This window comes from Otolemur garnettii, unplaced genomic scaffold (assembly GCF_000181295.1).
Source record: "Otolemur garnettii isolate 467f Iridium unplaced genomic scaffold, OtoGar3 scaffold00167, whole genome shotgun sequence".
Lineage (NCBI taxonomy): Eukaryota > Metazoa > Chordata > Mammalia > Primates > Galagidae > Otolemur > Otolemur garnettii.
Window position 1 is genome coordinate 55,622 of NW_003852562.1, and position 19,007 is coordinate 74,628.

Genomic DNA, 19,007 nt, shown 5'->3' on the forward strand with positions numbered 1-19,007 from the left:
GAGCCAAGTTTTAGTTATTTTAGAATAACCTTTGCAATTTTTCATCAAATCATACCCCTGCTATTACTTTCTCAATATTTTTCATCAAGTTTTCTCACTTGTCTTAAACAGTGAACAACTGTGAAATTAAGAGAAAAATGTATTTTTACCCTTATATATATCAAAACACATAACTACTCAGATTTGAAAAGTTTGTGGATTATCTTACGTTATTTCACATAACACAGATGATTTATATATTGTATTTGGGAGAAAAATAGAAAAGAGGATTCATAAAAGAAAAACTTTTTCTTTTTTTGAGACAGATTCTCACTCTTTTACCCTCAGTAGAGTGCTATAGCATCATAGCTCATAGCAACCTCAAACTCCTGGGCTCAAGTGATCCTCCTGCCTCAGCCTCCCCAGTAGCTGAGACTATGGTGCCCACCACAACACCTGGCTAGTTTGTCTATTTTTAGTAGACACGGGGTCTTGCTCTTGCTCTTGCTCAGGCTGGTCTTGAACATCTGAGCCCCATGGAGCCACCTGCTTGGCCTCCCAGAGGCCACTCCTCATTGCTGGGATTACAAGCATTAGCCACTGCACCAGCCTAAGGAAAAGAATTTCAAAATGTTTACTAAGTGCTTGATTTTCGTATTTAGTCCCTTCACATTTATATTCCATTAGTCAAAGATGATGGTAGCATATCAGAATCTTCTATGGTCCATAGGAAATTTTGATTCATTTTTACTGTACAATAAGACAGTGTGCTGGGTGATGGGATAGTTATATTCTGGTTACTCGGAGAATGTATCACATTAGAAATGAATACATTTGAAAAGTCTCATTTAAATGTATTGTCTTCTGAATTTAGATAGCCAGGATGTGAGCTTAAGTCTGAGTGTACTGACAAACTGACCTCAGTGACAGTGGGAGAGAACTTTGTGTCATTTTGCTTTGACTTCACAATAGATAGTCCATAAACTTAATCCATTCTAGCTCTGTCATGTCAGGTTCTCTTGGGTTTAGTGGGGGTAAAAAAATTCCACATTATGAATGTTGGGTTTCTAATAAAAATAATTGTTTAGCTTTTCTGATACAAACTACATGTGTTCAAATCCTAGCTTTACTTTTTAGTTTTAGATCCTGAGCAACTTTAATTGATCTCTCTGTGCTTCACTTTTCTTGTACATAAAATGACAATAATTCTAACCAATCATAGAATTGTTGTATAATTCAATCAGTAAATACATGCGTAGTACTTTAAAAGTTTATTACTGTAAAGGAAATGTCTAAATTGAACAACAAGAAAATCTTAATTTACTTTGATCATTATTTATTTAAAGCTAAAATCATCATTGGTTAACACTGAGCTATTTAAATAGGCCATCAACTTTAAAGATTTAATAATTAGCACAGGTCATATTGCAGGAAAATCAGGCAAATGCAAGTGATTTTCACTGGGGATTTATTGATGGTTCTATAAAGCTTTGTAACATACATTTCAAACTTTAAAGTGTTTATTGTTTGGTGTAACCATTTTATTAAAACATAGATAAAAATCTGGTTCCATTCATTGATACGTGTATTTTTTTCTTCTGGCTAAACCTTTTAGGTTTGTGACTGGTTGTATCCTCTAGTTCCTGATAGATCTCCTGTTCTGAAATGTACTGTGGGAGCCTACATGTTTCCTGATACGATGTTACAGGCAGCAGGATGCTTTGTCGGAGTCGTGTTGTCCTCTGGGATACCAGAAGATGATAGGGAACTGTTTGAGGATCTGTTAAGACAAATGTCTGACCTTCGTCTCCAGGTAACATGTGCTTTTGAAGAAACTGTGATAATCTCTTAAGTCTGCAGTCCCCAACCCATGGGGTGTACACCAGTACTAGTTTGTGGCCTGTTAGGAACCACGCTACACAGGAGATGAGCAGTGGGAAAGTGAGCAAAGCTTCATCTATATTTACAGCCACTCCCCATTACTCATTGATTCTGCATTTTGGTGAGTTGTATAATTTTTTCATTATACTGTATATTACAATGTAATAATAATAAAGTGCACAGTAAATGTAAAGCCCTTGAATCAACCTGAAACTATCCCCACACCTCCCAGTCCGTGGAAAAATTGCTTTCCAAGAAACTGGCCCCTGGTGCCAAAAAAGCTGGGGAACCTTGCTCTAAGTGATCAAAGTTAGGAGATGGAAAGTATAAAATCTGTGTGTTCACACTGCATCCTGGGAATTTGCTGTAAATGGTGGTTAGGATAGTGGACTCTGTAGTCAAATTGCCTGGATTTGAATTGAACTCTTGCACTTAACAGTTGTTTAACTCAGGTGTTACTGATCTCCTCTATACTTTGGTTAACTTATTATAAAATAGGATTAATAATAATGTCCATTTTATTGGGCTCTGTTGAAGATTAAAAGTTAATACATTTAAGCATATTTATATCAGTCCTAGCAAGTGGTTAATGTGGTTAATGATTTGTGAATGTTAGCTATTATTTTCACTGTTTTACTGAGTGGGTGGAAAAGTAGACTATTGGGACCAAGTGGTGAAGTGAAGGCAATTTTAGCTTTAACTCCAATTTTATGTTGGAGATTTCAGGGGTTATGATTGGCATTTTGAGGAAGAAAAGGGTTCTGATTGAGAGAATTATCTTTGTTCTCATGGTAAATAAAGGCCAAGTAAAGATTTTTATTTATTTGTTTATTTATTTTTATTTTTTGAGACAGTCTCAAGCTGTCACCCTGGATAGAGTATTATGGTGTCACAGCTCACAGCAACCTCAAACGCTTGAGCTTAAGTGATTCTCTTGCCTCAGCCTCCCAAGTAGCTGGAACTGCAGGCATTCACCACAACGCCTGGATGTTTGGGGGTTGTAGTTGTCGTTGTTCGGCAGGCCCAGGCTGGGTTCGAACCCTCCAGCTCTGGTGTATGTGGCTGGCACCCTAGCTACTGAGGTACAGGCGCCAAGCCCAAATAAAGATTTTTAAAATGTAATTGAATTATGATCATCCTATGAACTTTACTTATTTACTTTTTTGCCTCTGCCCATATGCTCACCTGCTGAAATAGAGTATGTCTGTGTAACAGGGAGTTGAAATGGAGCAGGCTTTCTTTAGGTGTTCTTGTTTACCTGACTGTGTGGCAAGAATCAAAAAATGTTTTTGATTATGGATATTGACAGTTATCTGGCCTTGACTAGGGCTTTTATCCTTTTTAAATCTTTTATTCTTTCCTACAACCAACAGATATTTGGAATCCATTATTTACCCAGGTATTGTGTTAAATGATGGGATGGGAAGAATATGAGAACAGGAGATTAGATGTATAGATAGCTCAAACAGCACTTGTTCCCAGGCACTTGAGGGCACCTGAGAATGACCTGGCCATCACCAAGCCATTGCTTCAGCATAGCAAGCAATTATTTAAACTATGCTAACAAAACTCATGATTGCTATAGAAGTGTGTGGCTTCAGTGTGCTTTTAGGGAGAAGTTTAGGAAAGCAGGAGCATGGTCAAATGGATCTAGGTTCTGTTTAGCTTTGTTGTTTATTAACTGAATGACACTCCTGAGTATTCACAAATCTAATATAGAGGTGTTTCTCCATTAATTCCTCCATTCAGAGAACAAACATAACTGCGATTTAGGAAAAAACTAAATGGACTTTTAGGTTAAATGGTTATTTTCTCTGTTCAATTTTATTTTTTGGATGTATGGCTTTAATTCTAGAACTTCAACCATAAACAAAAGCTGGTTACCAGCTATAATTTTGACTTGTTTTTACTTTTCAGCTTTCATTCAGCAAAGTGTATACCAGCAAAATACCTTTAGTATTAGGTTCGGAAAACAAACAAAAAATTAGTCTTCTAACAGTGCTTGGGAAAGTAGACATAAATTTTGTTAATTTGCCTTTAAATTCATTTTGCAGTATATATTTACTAAAATTTATTCATAATTAAATTTAGCTGTATTTGATTTAAAGATAACTTACAGAAGTTTTGGTGTAAGTTATCTTTTTTTTTTTTTTTGGTGACAGAGAGTCTCACTCTTTCACCCTTGGTAGAATGCCATGGCATCAGGGCCCACAGCAACCTCAAACTCTTGGGCTCAAGTGATCCTCTTGCCTCAGCCTCCCAATTACAGGCACCCACCACAATACCTGGCTAAGTTTAGAGATGGGGGTCTCGCTCTTGCTCAGGCTGGTCTCGAACTCCTGAGCTCATGCTATAAGTTATCTTATACTTTGGCTTTTGAAATTTACTTTAGGCCATATGCTATAAACCAAAGAACTTAGAGGTTTGAAATTTAGTGATGAGATAAAGGGATAGAGAAACCTTTTTTATCTCACAGCACACTTTGAATCTGTAGTTAAACTTCCACAGCATACTTAAATTATGTTGCTCTAAAAAAAGAGTAAAGAAAAATACTATGCTTTGAATGGTTTTCAAAAATAATTAACGATCTGAAAAATTTTTGAGGCACACCTAAGATCCTCTTGTGGCACGCTGGTTGAAAATCATTGGTATAGAGAAAAGAAAAGCAGAAGTAGTTGTTATTTATAGACTGTCAAGCACTGACATTTGAACAAGTTTATCATTAGAACAGAACATGGTGTAATGTACCTGGAGGAAAGTTATCTATTACAAATTCTGATTTGAGTTAAGTATAATTCTTTGCTCCTTAGGCCAACTGGAACAGAGCAGAAGAAGAAAATGAATTCCAGATCCCTGGAAGAACTAGATACCCCTCTGACCAATTGAAGGAAGCCTCTGGCACTGATGTGAGACAGTTAGGTCCTTCATTGGACCACGGCAATAAGGATGTGCGTCATAAAGGAAAACGTGGGAAAAAAGTATGTAAAAGAGCATAGAATTTATTGGCTTGGTATTATATAATGCTTTCATTTTACTCCTTTTTTTAGTACTTAACATATTTTGAAACATTTTTACTACTTAGGTTAAAGATACTTCAAGTGAAGAAGTTAATCTGAGTCACATTGTACCCTATGAGCCAGTTTCAGAAGAAAAAGCAAAAGAATTACCTGAATGGAGTGAGAAAATGGCTCAAAATATTTTGTCAGGTATTACATTGTTATTTTTCACCCTGTAATGTGAAGCCTTTGGAACCCAATAAAGGTATTGCTTTTAAGGGAATACTTTGATAATATTTTGTATTTTTGTTTTAAGTTACCAATTTAGAAATACTCAAAAGTAGAAGGGATTAGTCTCTTAGAACATCACTTATCTTCATAGAGATATAAATTCTTCCTGGCTTAGTCTCTGTTCTTGGGAAATGGGTAGTGAAAAACTTCAGGAATCGGCCAGGTGCCATGGCTCACGCCTGTAATCCTGGCACTCTGAGAGGCCAGAGCAGGTAGATTGCTTGAGCTCAGGAGTTCCAGATGAGCCTGAGTAAGAGTGAGACCCCTCCTCTATGAAAAATGGAAAAACTAGCCAAGTATTTTGAAAGGCACCCTATAGTCCTAGCTACTTGAGAGGCTAGGGCAAGAGAATCACTTGAGCCCAAAGTTGGACGTTGCTGTGAGCTATGATGCTGGGGTACCTACCCAGGGCAACAGAGTGAGACTGTCTCAAAAACAACTTCAGGAATCCCCAAACTGTCAGTATTGCTCTGAACATAAAATTCATTACTTTCCTTTCCCGTTTAAAGTCCTATTTTGTAAAAGAGGTCCTGGAGAGCTGTCTTGCCCTTTCCACCATGCAAGGAGATGGTAAGAAGGTGCCATTCCATGAGTCAGGAAGTGAGTCCTTACCAGACACCAAATCTGCCAGCATCTTGGTCTTGGATTTTCCAGCCTCCAAAACTGTGAGAAATAGATGCCTGTTGTTTTAGAAGCCACCAATTTATTGTATTTTGTTATAGCAGCACCAATGGACCAAGACACCCACCTCCCCCCAAAAAAGTTCATTCAACTTTGGAAGCAAAATAGCACTCCTTAACCATATAGCAGGCACGAGAAAATCTAAGGGTTATAACCAAGTTGTTTGCGAAGTAGGTCCTGATAGGTAATTATGGTTAAAAAGGGCTTCAGAGCAATTATTCTAAAACCAAAATGATAATTACTAACATGTGTCTTTCTGATTTAGCTGTTTAACATTTCACTTAACTTGTCTGCTGTAGATCTCTGATTTATACCTTTTATTTTGTTTACTTTTTTTGTTTGTTTTTTATTTTGGTGACAGAGTCTTACTTTGTTGCCCTTGGTAGAGTGCTCACAGCTTGAACTCTTAGGCTCAAGCAATTCTCTTGCCTCAGCCCCCCAGGTAGCTGGGACTACAGGCACCCACCACAATGCCCAGCTATTTTTAGAGACGAGGTCTTGCTGTGGCTCAGGCTGGTCTTGAACCTGTGAGCTCAGGCAATCTACCCACCTCGGCATCCCTGAGTCCTAGGATTATAGGCATGAGCCACTGCATCTGGCCTACCTTTTATTTTGTTTTTAAAAATATTGCCAGTCCTCATTTAGTAAGTCAAATTCATGACCCATTATATGGGTCTTAACCTGTCATTGAAACAACTGTCATTTCAGGTTTCCATCTGTACAAAAACTCATTAAATAACAATATCTAAAGCAGAGGAAATCTTCAACATAAAAAACTAACAAGCTAAAATAGTTAGCTAGGAGCTAATAAAATATTTTTCCCATCGCCAAACAACTGTGCTTGAGACAAGAGGAAAAGATAAAGCAAATTTTCTAATGTAATTGTAGTATTAAAATTGACCCTTGAAAGAGATTTACAAAGAAATTGTGAAGAAAAACCTCTTCACTCTTAACTACCCAACTTCCTAACTTACAGGCTGCTAAGCATATTAGGAAGTCAACATTCAGAAAACTTGCCTGCCACCCACACACATGTAGATAACTAGATTCAAAGGGTATTTTCCCAAGTTGTGTGAGTTTATATGGCTATAACTTTGTTCCTTTTATTATTGCTATATAACAAACCACTCCAAACTTAAAGGCATAAACTACAAACATTGGTTATTGCTTAGGAATTCTGTGAACCAAGTATTTTAAAAGATCACAGTAGGGATGGCTAATGTCTGCTTCTATGACATCTAAGGGCTTCAGCTGGCAGGACTTAATGGCTAGCTAGTGACAGCGGGGGACTGGAATCACCTAAAGGCTCCTTACACCCTGCACTTGGGTTGGGAGAGCTTAAAGTCAAGGGCTGTCAAATAGAGTACCTACACATTGCCTCTTGTGGCTGGACTTACTTCCTCCCAGCATTGTGGCCTTTGGATAGTTGGTTTCTACGTGGTAAACTTAGGGTTTCAAGCATGAATCACCCAACCAATAGGCAGAAGCTACATTAGTTTTTCTGACATATTCTTTGTATCATTGGTTACAAGCAAAGTAACAGTCCTGCCCAGATTCAAGGGGATGTGATATAGACTGTATTTGTCAGTGGGAAGAATGTCAAGGTCATATTGAAAGAAGAACATTTAAAATAGGAGATACTGAATTTTTTGTCATTTTTCAGAAATAACCACCTTCAACTAAGTCTTAAGCTTCTAAGTACCACAGATTCCACATAGTGGTTCTACTGGCAGAGCATCCTTAAAGCCTAAAAGCATCCTAGGAAAAAGTCCCTTTAGAGATTTCAAAAGAACTCTGAGCAATGCATAATTTAAATAGGTACAAAAACCATATTCTTCTTTATACTGAAAGGTCTTCTTTATTCCTTGAGACCTCAGTTTCTTCATGTTAGTAACTTTTCCTCTTTATCTTATTGGCCCTTATGTAGCCCTTTTTACAAGGACTAGCATTCTAATTCTAATTCTAATATTTCTCATAGTTGGACAAAATAATTTTCCTATCAAAGTGTATGTCTCTTTAAGTGCTTTTTAATAGGTTGAATTAATGATAAATAGCTCATCAAATATTGGTACAAGTGAAAAGAAAAGGGAAGAAAATATTTGAGATTTGCTCCAGAGAAAATTATCTGATCTTTCAAGAGACTGCCCCTGACTCATGCAGATTCTGTAGAAAAGTACAAAACCAGGGATCTAGATTTAGCTCATTCCTTTTGGGCCTTAATCAGTTCCTGTCTGCTGTCAAAGGATGAGTAAAGATCAGGAAAAACTAGTCTGATATTTTTATAAATACAAAAGGTGAAATAACTGTGCTTAAAATTTACCTATGTAGAAGATTGGCTTTAGATGCCTGGGAAGAAGGCAGTAGCCATACATTTTTGATGGAGTAGAGTCTAATGAACTAATTTGGAAGGAGGCAGAGAACTGGTAACAATAGACTGATTAGAGCCCACCTTTGGAGCAGCCTCCCTTAAACAATTCTGGAAGAATAAACTCATCTTGGGATGCCATATGTAGATTGTACTTTTTAATGAAATGATACAAATGAGAGAAGCAAAGGTTTTAAAGGTTGTGAGACAACAGAAAATCATCAAAGGCATTTGAATGTCTCTTCTCAACCACTTAATCTCTTCAATTTAATGTACAGATAAACTTTGGGACGGTTGCTATGGAGCCAGAGGGAATGACCACTTTCTGCCTACCCATTCCAGTATATGTGCAAGGGAGCTAACCCATAAAGTTTTTCCAATATTAAATAACAATGATGATGTTTAAGATAAGGACTAGAGGCTCGGCACCTGTGGCTCAAGTGGCTAGGGCACCAGCCACATACCCTAAGGTGGCAGGTTCGAATCCCCAGCCCGGGCCCGCCAAACAACAATGATGGCTGCAACCAAAAAATGGCCAGGGGTTGTGGCAGGCGCCTGTAGTCCCAGCTACTTGGGAGGCTGAGGCAGGAGACTCGCTTGAGCCCAGGAGTTGGAGGTTGCTGTGAGCTGTGATGCCATGGCACTCTACCCAGGGGGATAGCTTGAGGCTCCGTCTCAAAAAAAAAAAAAAAAAAGATAAGGACTAGAAACAAAAACCTCATAAAGAATGAATGAAGATAAATACATTCAGAAAAGAAATCAGATGATTGCAGCAATGAAATATTGAGCAATAATAATAATGCAAAAAAAGTAACATTCACATTGTCAGATAAGAGAATGTCTGTCATAGAATGCTTTAACTCAGGTTCAGTATGGAAGAAGAGTCATCAGTTAACTTCTTATTTTTATCCCAAAGTCTCAAAAAATAGACAACTAATATTTAAATAAAAATAAAAGATAATTTCAAAAAACGGATCATGCCAAATCTTATAGACAATAGAAAAAGAAGAAATACTTCAAAATCATTCTACTTCATCTCGATACACCTGATATTAAAATTGGAAAAAATATATTATTATAAAGGGAAATTACAAACATATTTCTCTTATGTATAGAGAAAATAAAAAAAAAAAAGACAAAAAAGTTTTTCCAATATTATATATTTTTTACTATCATTCTGTGCTGCTAGGCTCTGGCAAGGAATTTTTCATTTTGGTTAAATTGGTCTATCAAAAAATAGCCACAAAGAAGCCCTCCTGTTCTTCATTAGATTCTTTGTTGGACTCTCTTAGACTAGTACAGTCTTCTGTCAGGTCTATGAAGATATTTATTCTAATACAAGGTTTATATAAGTCAATAAAGTATTATCAAGGAACAGTCACATATTCAGACAATTTACACTCAGTTGGAGTACAGGATGATTAAGTGCTAAAATCATTTTTACATTTTTAGAGAAGCAAATCAAACATGATAACAAACAATATATGTCATATAATTTGGAATTCAGTAGTAGTCAGGTTGTGGTAGTTGGTGCACCCTTACTTCTGCCAATTCACCCCCTGTTAGCCAGAGATAAATATCAGAAGCTAAATATAAAAAGACTAATGTTCTAAAATTCTTTCTAAAACTTAGAAAAGCCAGGATCTGTATCATCTTAGATTTCAGATGGCCTTTTACTCAGAAAGAAAACTGTAATTTGGGGCTTCTATTTTTAATAACAAGTATAAATGTTAAGTTTCTTTAGTTCAATAAAATTGGACAACACCCCATAAACTGCAGTGGTTAGGGGCCAACCTGTTGCTTATTCAGCAAATGTTTATTGAAAGCCATTTGTCGCTAGTAACTGAGTGTACAGTATACAAATAGGAACAGAGTCTGTATCTGGCACTGTACAAGCCATTTAAAAGATTTAAGTAGCTTATCAATGAAATATATCTTCTCTGCTGTTGCAGTTTTACCATACTTGACTATGCACTTCCATGGTGATATCTCGTAGATTATTTGCATCTGGTATTTCTCTTAGTCCTATGACTTTTCACTTAATCTCTTTTCTCTTTGTCCTTAATGGACTCCATTCATTTTGTTTCTTGTAGAATTTCATTATAGGATTATATTTCCTTTGTTTCATTGTCATTTATTTTGTCTCTCAGCCTTTGTCAAGTTCAGCTGTTTTTTACTACTTAATACTTTTTTAGCCTACAAATTAATAAACTTTAAAAACATAATTTTTAAAAATGGACATCTTCAGGTCCTATATGAGAGACTGTTTACCTGGGTTTGAGACCTGGTCCTTCCACAAATTGATTGTCAGCTAGGACAGTGAGGTTAGGATTTGCCCTGTAGCTGGAGGTGGAGGTCTTGCCTGAGAGAGAAAAAAAAATAACATAAAATTTTCTAACCAATTATTACTTGCTATTTAACATTTTTAAATAACCTGGTATGATTTTGATGTGATCACTGGATGCTTACTTGTAGGCTGAAGTAATCGTGTAAATCATAGCACAGACCCTGAGAGAACATATTTAAGTATTATGTGTCTAGCCTTAAAAGGTCCTTGTTTCAGGGTTAGCCAAAGAGAAAATAAATTGTAAGCTCTTTACAGAGAAGGGTAATACTTTCCTCCTCCCCATCTTTGGAGACTCTGTTATTTTGGAATCTCTCCCACTCCCCTTTCCCCACGGGCATACTGGCCGAGGACCTTTTCTCTTCACAAGAGAGGGCCCTGCCATTCTGCTTTCCCTTTTGGCTTCTGTCCTTGTTGCTGCAAACATCATGAATGGAGCCAAAGGCCAGGGCCCACTGTCAGGAGTAAAGGCTGAATTGTCTAGGTCTATCTCTTCTGTTTTAGATTTTTTCTTGTCATGTGTTCTTTGATGATTCTCATGTTGTTATTCAGGTTTATGTAGCAAGCTAAAAGGTGCTAAGATTAAGGAGTTTGAGTTTAGGACTGATGAAGGAATAGGATCCCCTGGCAGTACCTTAGCCTAAAGCAAGAATGAGTTCTTCTGCCTTGCTATTGAAGATGGAAGCCCTTTGGTTTCCATTTTGTGTTATTTTTTTCTCATTCAGGATTTTTGGGGGGAGGTCTGGACTAAGGCAGAAAGAACAAGAATATCTGGGTCCTCTAGCCAAATACTATCATAAAGGTACCAAAACTCAAAATGAATCCCTAACATTAATATAGTGTGGTAAGTTATATACAAAGATAACTACAAGTTATAGTGGTAGCATAGAACTCTGTTGTTGAGTGATCCATGTGTATGAACTAAGTACCGTGTTTCCCTGAAAATAAGACACTGTCTTATATTTATTTTTTCTCAAGAAGACACACTAGGGCTTATTTTTCAGGGGATGTATTCTTTCTGCACCGAAATGCATGGTGTGGCTATGCAGATATGCTGCATTAGCATGCCTATCACTAGGTCTTATTATCAGGGTAGGGCTTATATTTAACAAATGCATAGAAATCCTGCTAGGGCTTATTTTTGGGGTAGGTCTTATTTTCGGGGAAACACAGTATTGAAAGATGAGACATAGATTCCGGGAAGAAATCAGAGGTATAAAGTTAGCTTGAAAGTTGATGACATGGCATGTATGGGATCTCCATATCAAACTCCTTTTTTTGTTGTTGTTGATGTTATTTACCAAGGAGTTTGAAGAATTGGCTCTAATATTGTGTAATTTTGAATTTTATTTTTAAAAGGTGCTTCCTGGGTGAGTTGGGGGTTAGTCAAAGGTGCTGAATTTACTGGCAGAGCAATCCAGAAAGGTGCTTCTAAACTCCGAGAACGGATTCAACCAGAAGAGAAACCAGTGGAAGTTAGTCCAGCTGTCTCCAGAGGACTTTATATAGCGAAGCAAGCTACAGGAGGAGCAGCGAAAGTCAGTCAGTTCCTGGGTAAAGTAATTTTAGATGCCTTCTTCTAGCATTTAACATAAATTTAACATAATCTCTTCATCCAAATGTTTATTCAGATGATTTAATTTCAAGAATAAAGAAGTAGATCAAAGGAGTTTCTCATTGCTACTTTTACTGAACATCCCCTGATCTGGGAGCCATAGAAATGCAGAATTTCAGATTCCAATGTACTTACTGATTCAGAATTTTTACAGAATTCTTAGGTGATTGGTATTTGCATATTAACATTTGACAGACTCTGGTTAAAGGGGTGTTCTGATGTGCTGGAGAGGAGAGTGTATCTTTTAGAAGTTCAAAATGCACAGTCTCGTGTCACCTAACGACACAAGTGTGTCAGTAGGTGATTTCATCGTTACACGAACATCCTGGAGTGCATTTAGAGAAAACTAAATGGGATGGCTTATTGCTCCTAGGCTACAAACCTATACAGCAGGGTACTGTACTAGAAATTATAGGCAATTGGAATATGATAGTAAGAATTTGTGTATCCAAACATGGACAAGGTATAGTTGTAGCACAGAAATAAAAAAAATGGTGTACCCATGTAGGGCACTTACCATGAATATTGCTTGAGGGACTGGAAGTTGCTTTGGGTGAGTCAGTGAGTAACTGGTGAGGGCATGTGAAGGCCTCAAATATCAGTATACACTCTGTAGACTTTATAACACTGTACACTCGAGCCACACTAAAATTTTTTTAAGTAATTGCAGTGTTAAAATGGTGTGATGTCACTAGGGTAGGGGAATATTTCAGCTCTGTTATAATCTTATAGAACTATTGTCATATATGCAACAAAATGACCAATATGTCATTTTATGGCACATTACTGAATGTACTATTCTTAAATCCTTCTGAGAGATATAACACATTTCTTTTAAGGACAGCAGCTCACTGGATAGAAGTTCATGGTCAGGAGGGAGGGACATATTGTTTGAGGAGATCTGTCTTAGTGATCCTGGTGCCAGCTTTCCAAGCACCTGTTGTCCTTTAAGAATCAGAGTTCTAAAGTTTAGTGTTTTAAGATGGTCAGATAGGTCCTTAATGAATTATCATTTAATTAAGTAAGATTATCTTTTTGGTATTTAGTATTCTTTTGAATCATATTTGGGGTTGTTTCCTTTTATAGACTTAAATATCTTATTATTTCATTGCAATATTTACTGACGGAAAAATACAAATACATTTAGCTGGAAAATGCTAATGGTATACCAATTAATATTGCATTGCAACAGAAAAGAGAGATGGTTTCTCTCACACAGAAGTGCCAAGAAGAGTATGTATATCTGAGAAGTGAGGTTATAAATACCAGTAAGCTCTAAAAACACATTTTTAAAGCAGATAGCTTTTATTTTTAAAATAGCCTGTCTGTGGTGTGGCCCAGTAGTTTCAGCTACTTGGAAGGATGAGGCGTGAAGATCACCTGAGCCTAGGAGTTCAGTGCCAACCTGAACAATATAGTAAGATCCTATCTTAAAAAAAAAAAAAAAAAGCCTATCTAGCTTTTTCATCCCTGAGAAGAAATGATAATAGGAAGGAGTGGAACAATTTTAGGTTCTTTCTTAACAATTTTTCAATGGATTGTAAAATCAAGGGAAGAATATATTTTAAGATTTCTGTTTTTTGTTTATATTAGTTGATGGAGTTTGCACTGTAGCAAATTGTGTTGGAAAAGAACTAGCTCCACACGTCAAGAAGCATGGAAGCAAACTTGTTCCAGAATCTCTTAAAAAAGACAAAGATGGGAAATCTCCCCTGGATGGTGCTATGGTTGTAGCAGCAAGTAGTGTTCAAGGTAACAGAAGGGCCTAGAATTTTAACTGGGAAAGTCTATTTGCTTTGGGATAGATTTACTTACTATTAAATGTATTTGCAGGATTTTCAACTGTCTGGCAGGGATTGGAATGTGCAGCTAAATGCATTGTTAACAATGTTTCAGCAGAAACTGTACAGACTGTCAAATACAAGTAAGTTGAATTTTTTCATTTTAACCTCTAAATCTCTTGTAGCATTTGTAAAAATCCATGACACTTGAGATAATTATGTGAGGTGGTTCATAATCCCAGTACTTCGGGAGGCCTAGGTGGGTGGATCACTGATGTGGCCAGGAATTTGAGACCAGCCTGGCCAAAATAGCAAGACTACTTTAAAAAGATAATTATGTAGTTATTTTTAAATGTATATAAATCAGAGTTTCTTCACTCGTTGTTTTTCTTAAATAGGGAAAATAATATTTTTGGTAATATAGAATTCTTGTGACTTTGCTTTATGTTAGGATTTTTGAGTCAGTTATTAATTGATATAAATATTTGTTCATTAATGTAAAGAACAAGATTTAATTTTTTAAAAAACCTGGAATTTTATATATCTTATTAATTACATGTTCTTAATGGGTGACGTCTGCTTTAAAAATGAATTATAACTAGGCTCGGCGCCTGTGGCTCAAGTGGCTAAGGCGCCAGCCACATACACCTAAGGTGGCAGGTTCGAATCCAGCCCGGGCCCACCAAAAACAGCAATGACGGCTGCAACCAAAAAATAGCCGGGTGTTGTCGTGGGCACCTGTGGTCCCAGCTACTTGGGAGGCTGAGGCAGGAGACTCGCTTGAGCCCAGGAGTTAGAAGTTGCTGTGAGCTGTGATGTCATAGCACTCCACCCAGGGGGACAGCTTGAGGCTCTGTCTAAAAAAAAATGAATTATAACTAAACTGTGCCCCTTGTCACCCATTCTGTATACAAAGATTAAATTTTGTCACATCTTACTTGACTCTAATTACCACTATCCATTTGTATGAAAGTGGACACATGGTATGTCTTCTATTTCATATATTAAGAAATAGACAAACATAGACGTGAATGCTTTGCACAAGCTCACCTGATAAGTGGTATTGATTTCCTTCGAATTAGACCTTAAGGTCTCTCTAGAGCAGCGGTTCATGACCCACAGGAACTGTGTTTAAGGGTCGTAGCATTAGGAAGGTTGAGAACCACTGCACAACAGTTTAGTTAGGTACCTTTCATGGGATACTTCTTTATCCCAGTGGACAGCCTAATGCCTTGGTGTCCAACCTATGACCAGGACCAGATGTCCTTCTCCCAGAAAACTGATTTATACTGGCATGTACTCTTGTGGCACTTTTCTTAACCTGTGTCCAATTTATTCCTACTAAGCCATTCTCAAGGATACCCCTGGCTAGGGGGAGAGTGAAGTTTGGGTGTGTTGATCAGGTGAATACAGGAAGCAGGACAACAAAACACATGAATTAACAGAAGTACTGTATTGCTCACAGATGTATAAGAGAAGAGGAGTATCCATGAGGGCTGTGGGACTTCCCAGAGAGGGCAAGCTTAGTCAGCAGCTGGGAGCTGGGGGAAGTAACACATATGAATATGAGGGAGAAGAAGCCCTGTGGGACTGTGCTTTCATTAAGGTCCATGGATATTATCCCTTTGGCTTTCCAGTGGGAGGCGTGGATTGACTAGTTTAAAGAAAATGTGTGAAGGAGAGAACTTACTGATCTGACTCTGGTGTTGTCTACTAGATTTTCTCATTGGCAGCAGCTGTAGGGTATGTTGGATTTTTGAGTCAGTGAGAAGAGGAACAAGTGTCTTCTATTGCACACAACCACGTGGGGAGGGGGATATTTTAAGTAGGCCAAAGGTGAGGGGATATAACTGGGTTTGAAATGGTTATGTCAGGCCTAAAAGTGAATGCTGAAGCAGCAGCTATATTAAAGAAACTTACGGGAAGTGATATTAGAGATGAGATTTAAAACAGGATCTTCGGCATTTAGCGCTTTGGTCTTTCTACCTGACTATACTATTTTTACATAGGACTCAAGAAGTCAAAGTCTGAAAACTAAATATCTTACGATGGACCCAAGTTGCTTTCTTAGCTTTGAATTAGTTTGGATCTTTCTATTTATTTAGAAAGGGGAAGAGAAGAGTAATATTAATGGTGTTCATAATTCTTGGTTATTTGTGTTAATTATCCACTTACAACATTTGTTTGAGTTCATACTTATGTATCAATACTGTGTTCATTGCTTTTTATTATATATGTTGTTTAATTTTTAATACTGTTGTTATCTACATTTTATAGATATATTGTCTACATTTTATAGATGTGGTAAAGTGTAGAGAGTTAAATATCTTGTTACAGATGGCACCCCTAATAAGATGTAGAGCTGGAATTTAAAGCATATGTCTCGGTCATCAGAACCTGTCCTCTGCAGTGCAGAGAACAGGCTGGGCCAGCACTGCCCTTGGTGGGTAATCCATGCAGGCTTAGTACTCTAGAGTTACTTTTCCAGCATTATCTAACATACTTCTATTTCTGTTTTTTTTTAGCTAATCAATTTTTATTAAATTTATGGTCAGCAATAAAAGTGCAGTTACATGAAAAGCCCCACATTATGCATGTTTAATCTGTTTTTTACTGTCTCATACGGTGTTAAAGATGGGACCAATTTCTGAATTTTCTTTCTAGTGGTGGAATAAGGTTCAAATTGTTTTGTGGTGCCCTTATGTTGAATTTATGGTTTGTCCAGATAAATTTACAAGCAGAAGGTAGCTTTGTGGTTGGAGGATCATCAGTCAGACAGTGGAGCCACCGCTGCCCATCAGGAAGCACTGGATTCCACCCACATCCCAGAATGTGTTTTGCCATTTACTTCAGTGGTGAATATAACCCATTAGTGACAGCCAAAAAATCGCTTGTTGTCTTCACAATATTTGGTACCGTATTTGTCTTCCCCCACTGGTTGTACCAACCCTCACGTGTTAGCCCTAAAAAACATTTGTAGATAGCTGCGCAGGACACTGTGACAGCTGGTCTGCCGCAGCGTGCGCTTCAAGACCTGTACTAGCTCCATCTTATCCTGCAGGCTCTAACATATTTTTAGATTCTTTCTCACGACAGTATTTCCTTTGCTTTAGGAAATACTAACTTAGTTTTTTGCATCCTATGCAAATTATGAAGCAAATTAGGTTTGATTTGCTTCATCTGGCTATGCATATCTTTGATCAAAGCAACATGGTACATCATCTTGGATTGTCAGCTTTACCAAAAGAACTGAAAATGAGAATATAGAGTATGTCTGAAATTCTTGATAGAAATGTAAAACTCAAGTCTTCGATGCACCTCTTGCCACTTGTGGCACTGACCTCTGTCTGATACGCACTGTTTTCTGCCCTTGAGGTTACTTGATGGATCAGTCATAATTGGAAAAATAGTTTCTTTGTAGCAAGAGTAAGAAAAAGTCCCAAGTCCCTTTAGGCTAAGAGCAAATTGTTTTTAGATTGTCATTTGTTAGCAGAGATTATTAGGCAATCATCAGACAGTAGGAAGTGCTTTATTTAATTTGCCCATTTCCTACTCTAATGAAAAAAAACCTTACCTAACTATAATGAGCCTATTAAAAGTTTGAGATTCCCATAACTAGGAAGTACTGAGTTTTGATTAGATTTTATATTTCTGGTCCTTAGCAAGAACTTAATGTAATGTGGCAAATACAATATTTTAACAGTGATTCTGAGCTCATTTATTTCTATTATACTATGTATAGCTATTATTTTTATCCTTTCCTCCAAAGATTTGTGGAACAAAAAAAAGCAGGTGAGAATTTAGCTAAGTAGCTTTTATTACTAACTATAAGGATGATTGTTTTAGCAGCAATTTAATTTCTACTATTAGAGACTTGGAAAGATGGGAAGGCAGTAGGGAATAAAAGATTGTACCCAAATAATAACTATTTTCTCACTTGTAAAGATAATCTGGCCCAGATATAGAAAATGTCTTCTAGAAGAAATTGAAAGTATTAAACTATTAATGACTTAGTGACAGAACTGAGGAAATGGAAAAGGTAGTTGTACCTTTGTTTATGTTGTACCTATGTTATGTACATATATATATATTTTTTATGTTCTTAATTATTTACACTTACTATACTTTCAAACAAATTTTTGATATAGTGAGCATTTGTGTCCTTTTCTCATCCTACTGATGGTAGTATCATAAACACAGTTTTTGTCCATGGAATGATCACTTGAGCTCAGGAGTTCCAAACCAGCCTGAGCAAGAAAGAGATCTTGCCTCTACTAAAAATAGAAAAAATTAGCTGGGCGTGGTAGTCTGTAACTATAGTTCCGGCTATATTGGAGGCTAAGGGAGGAAGATCCCTTGAGCCCAGGAGTTTGAGGTTACTGTGAGCTGCGATGACACACTGCACTCTAGCCAGCATGATAGAGACTCTGTCCAAAAAATAAAAAAATAAAGAAAATTTGTGTTCATATTGCCTACGATAAATTATTGCCTTCCAAAGTAGTCATTTTAAATCAGCTTTAATTACATGCATTATTATGCTATATAATACATTCTTATGATCTTATATATAATACATTATTATGATCATGTACGTAACACATTATTATGATGATGTATATAATACATTATAAACAAATATATTATCTGAGTTCTGGTGGTATAAGCCAATATAACAACTATTCATTAAGACTCAGTTTATTTTTGTCAGTTATATTAAAACTTTTATTTTAGATTTATGAGTGTAAAGAAGGCCTACAGGAACAGTGAAAAACAATACGCAACTTTAAACCTGCTACACTTCATTGTAGTATAGTACCTGTTAAATAATTCATCATCCTTCTACATAGCTTCTAAATTTCACCTTTAAGCTTCTTTGTGTTCTACTTTAAATTGTGTAAAGAAAAGTAATTTTAGTAACTTAGATCCATTTTTATTTTCCCCTAGCAGTATTTTATCTTTAAATATATCTTTGTGGTAAATAGCTTAAAAACAGATATTTTCCTACAGGAAATTTACTGTTTTATGGTAGAGTATTTTATTGGTTTATATAGTGAAATTTTTTTTTTTTTTTTTT

General features: G+C 36.7%; 1 protein-coding gene across 2 annotated transcripts in view; it reads left to right on the forward strand.

The window, feature by feature from the left end:
* SPART (spartin) overlaps positions 1-19,007 on the forward strand; it is a 37,913-nt gene that overhangs the window by 10,101 nt on the left and 8,805 nt on the right. For both annotated transcript variants that reach the window (XM_023519274.1, XM_003800125.3), the window contains exons 3-8: positions 1,595-1,792; positions 4,671-4,838; positions 4,943-5,066; positions 11,897-12,091; positions 13,746-13,904; positions 13,986-14,076. In XM_023519274.1, coding sequence (XP_023375042.1) covers positions 1,595-1,792; positions 4,671-4,838; positions 4,943-5,066; positions 11,897-12,091; positions 13,746-13,904; positions 13,986-14,076 — 935 coding nt within the window. The remainder of the gene's footprint in view (positions 1-1,594; positions 1,793-4,670; positions 4,839-4,942; positions 5,067-11,896; positions 12,092-13,745; positions 13,905-13,985; positions 14,077-19,007) is intronic.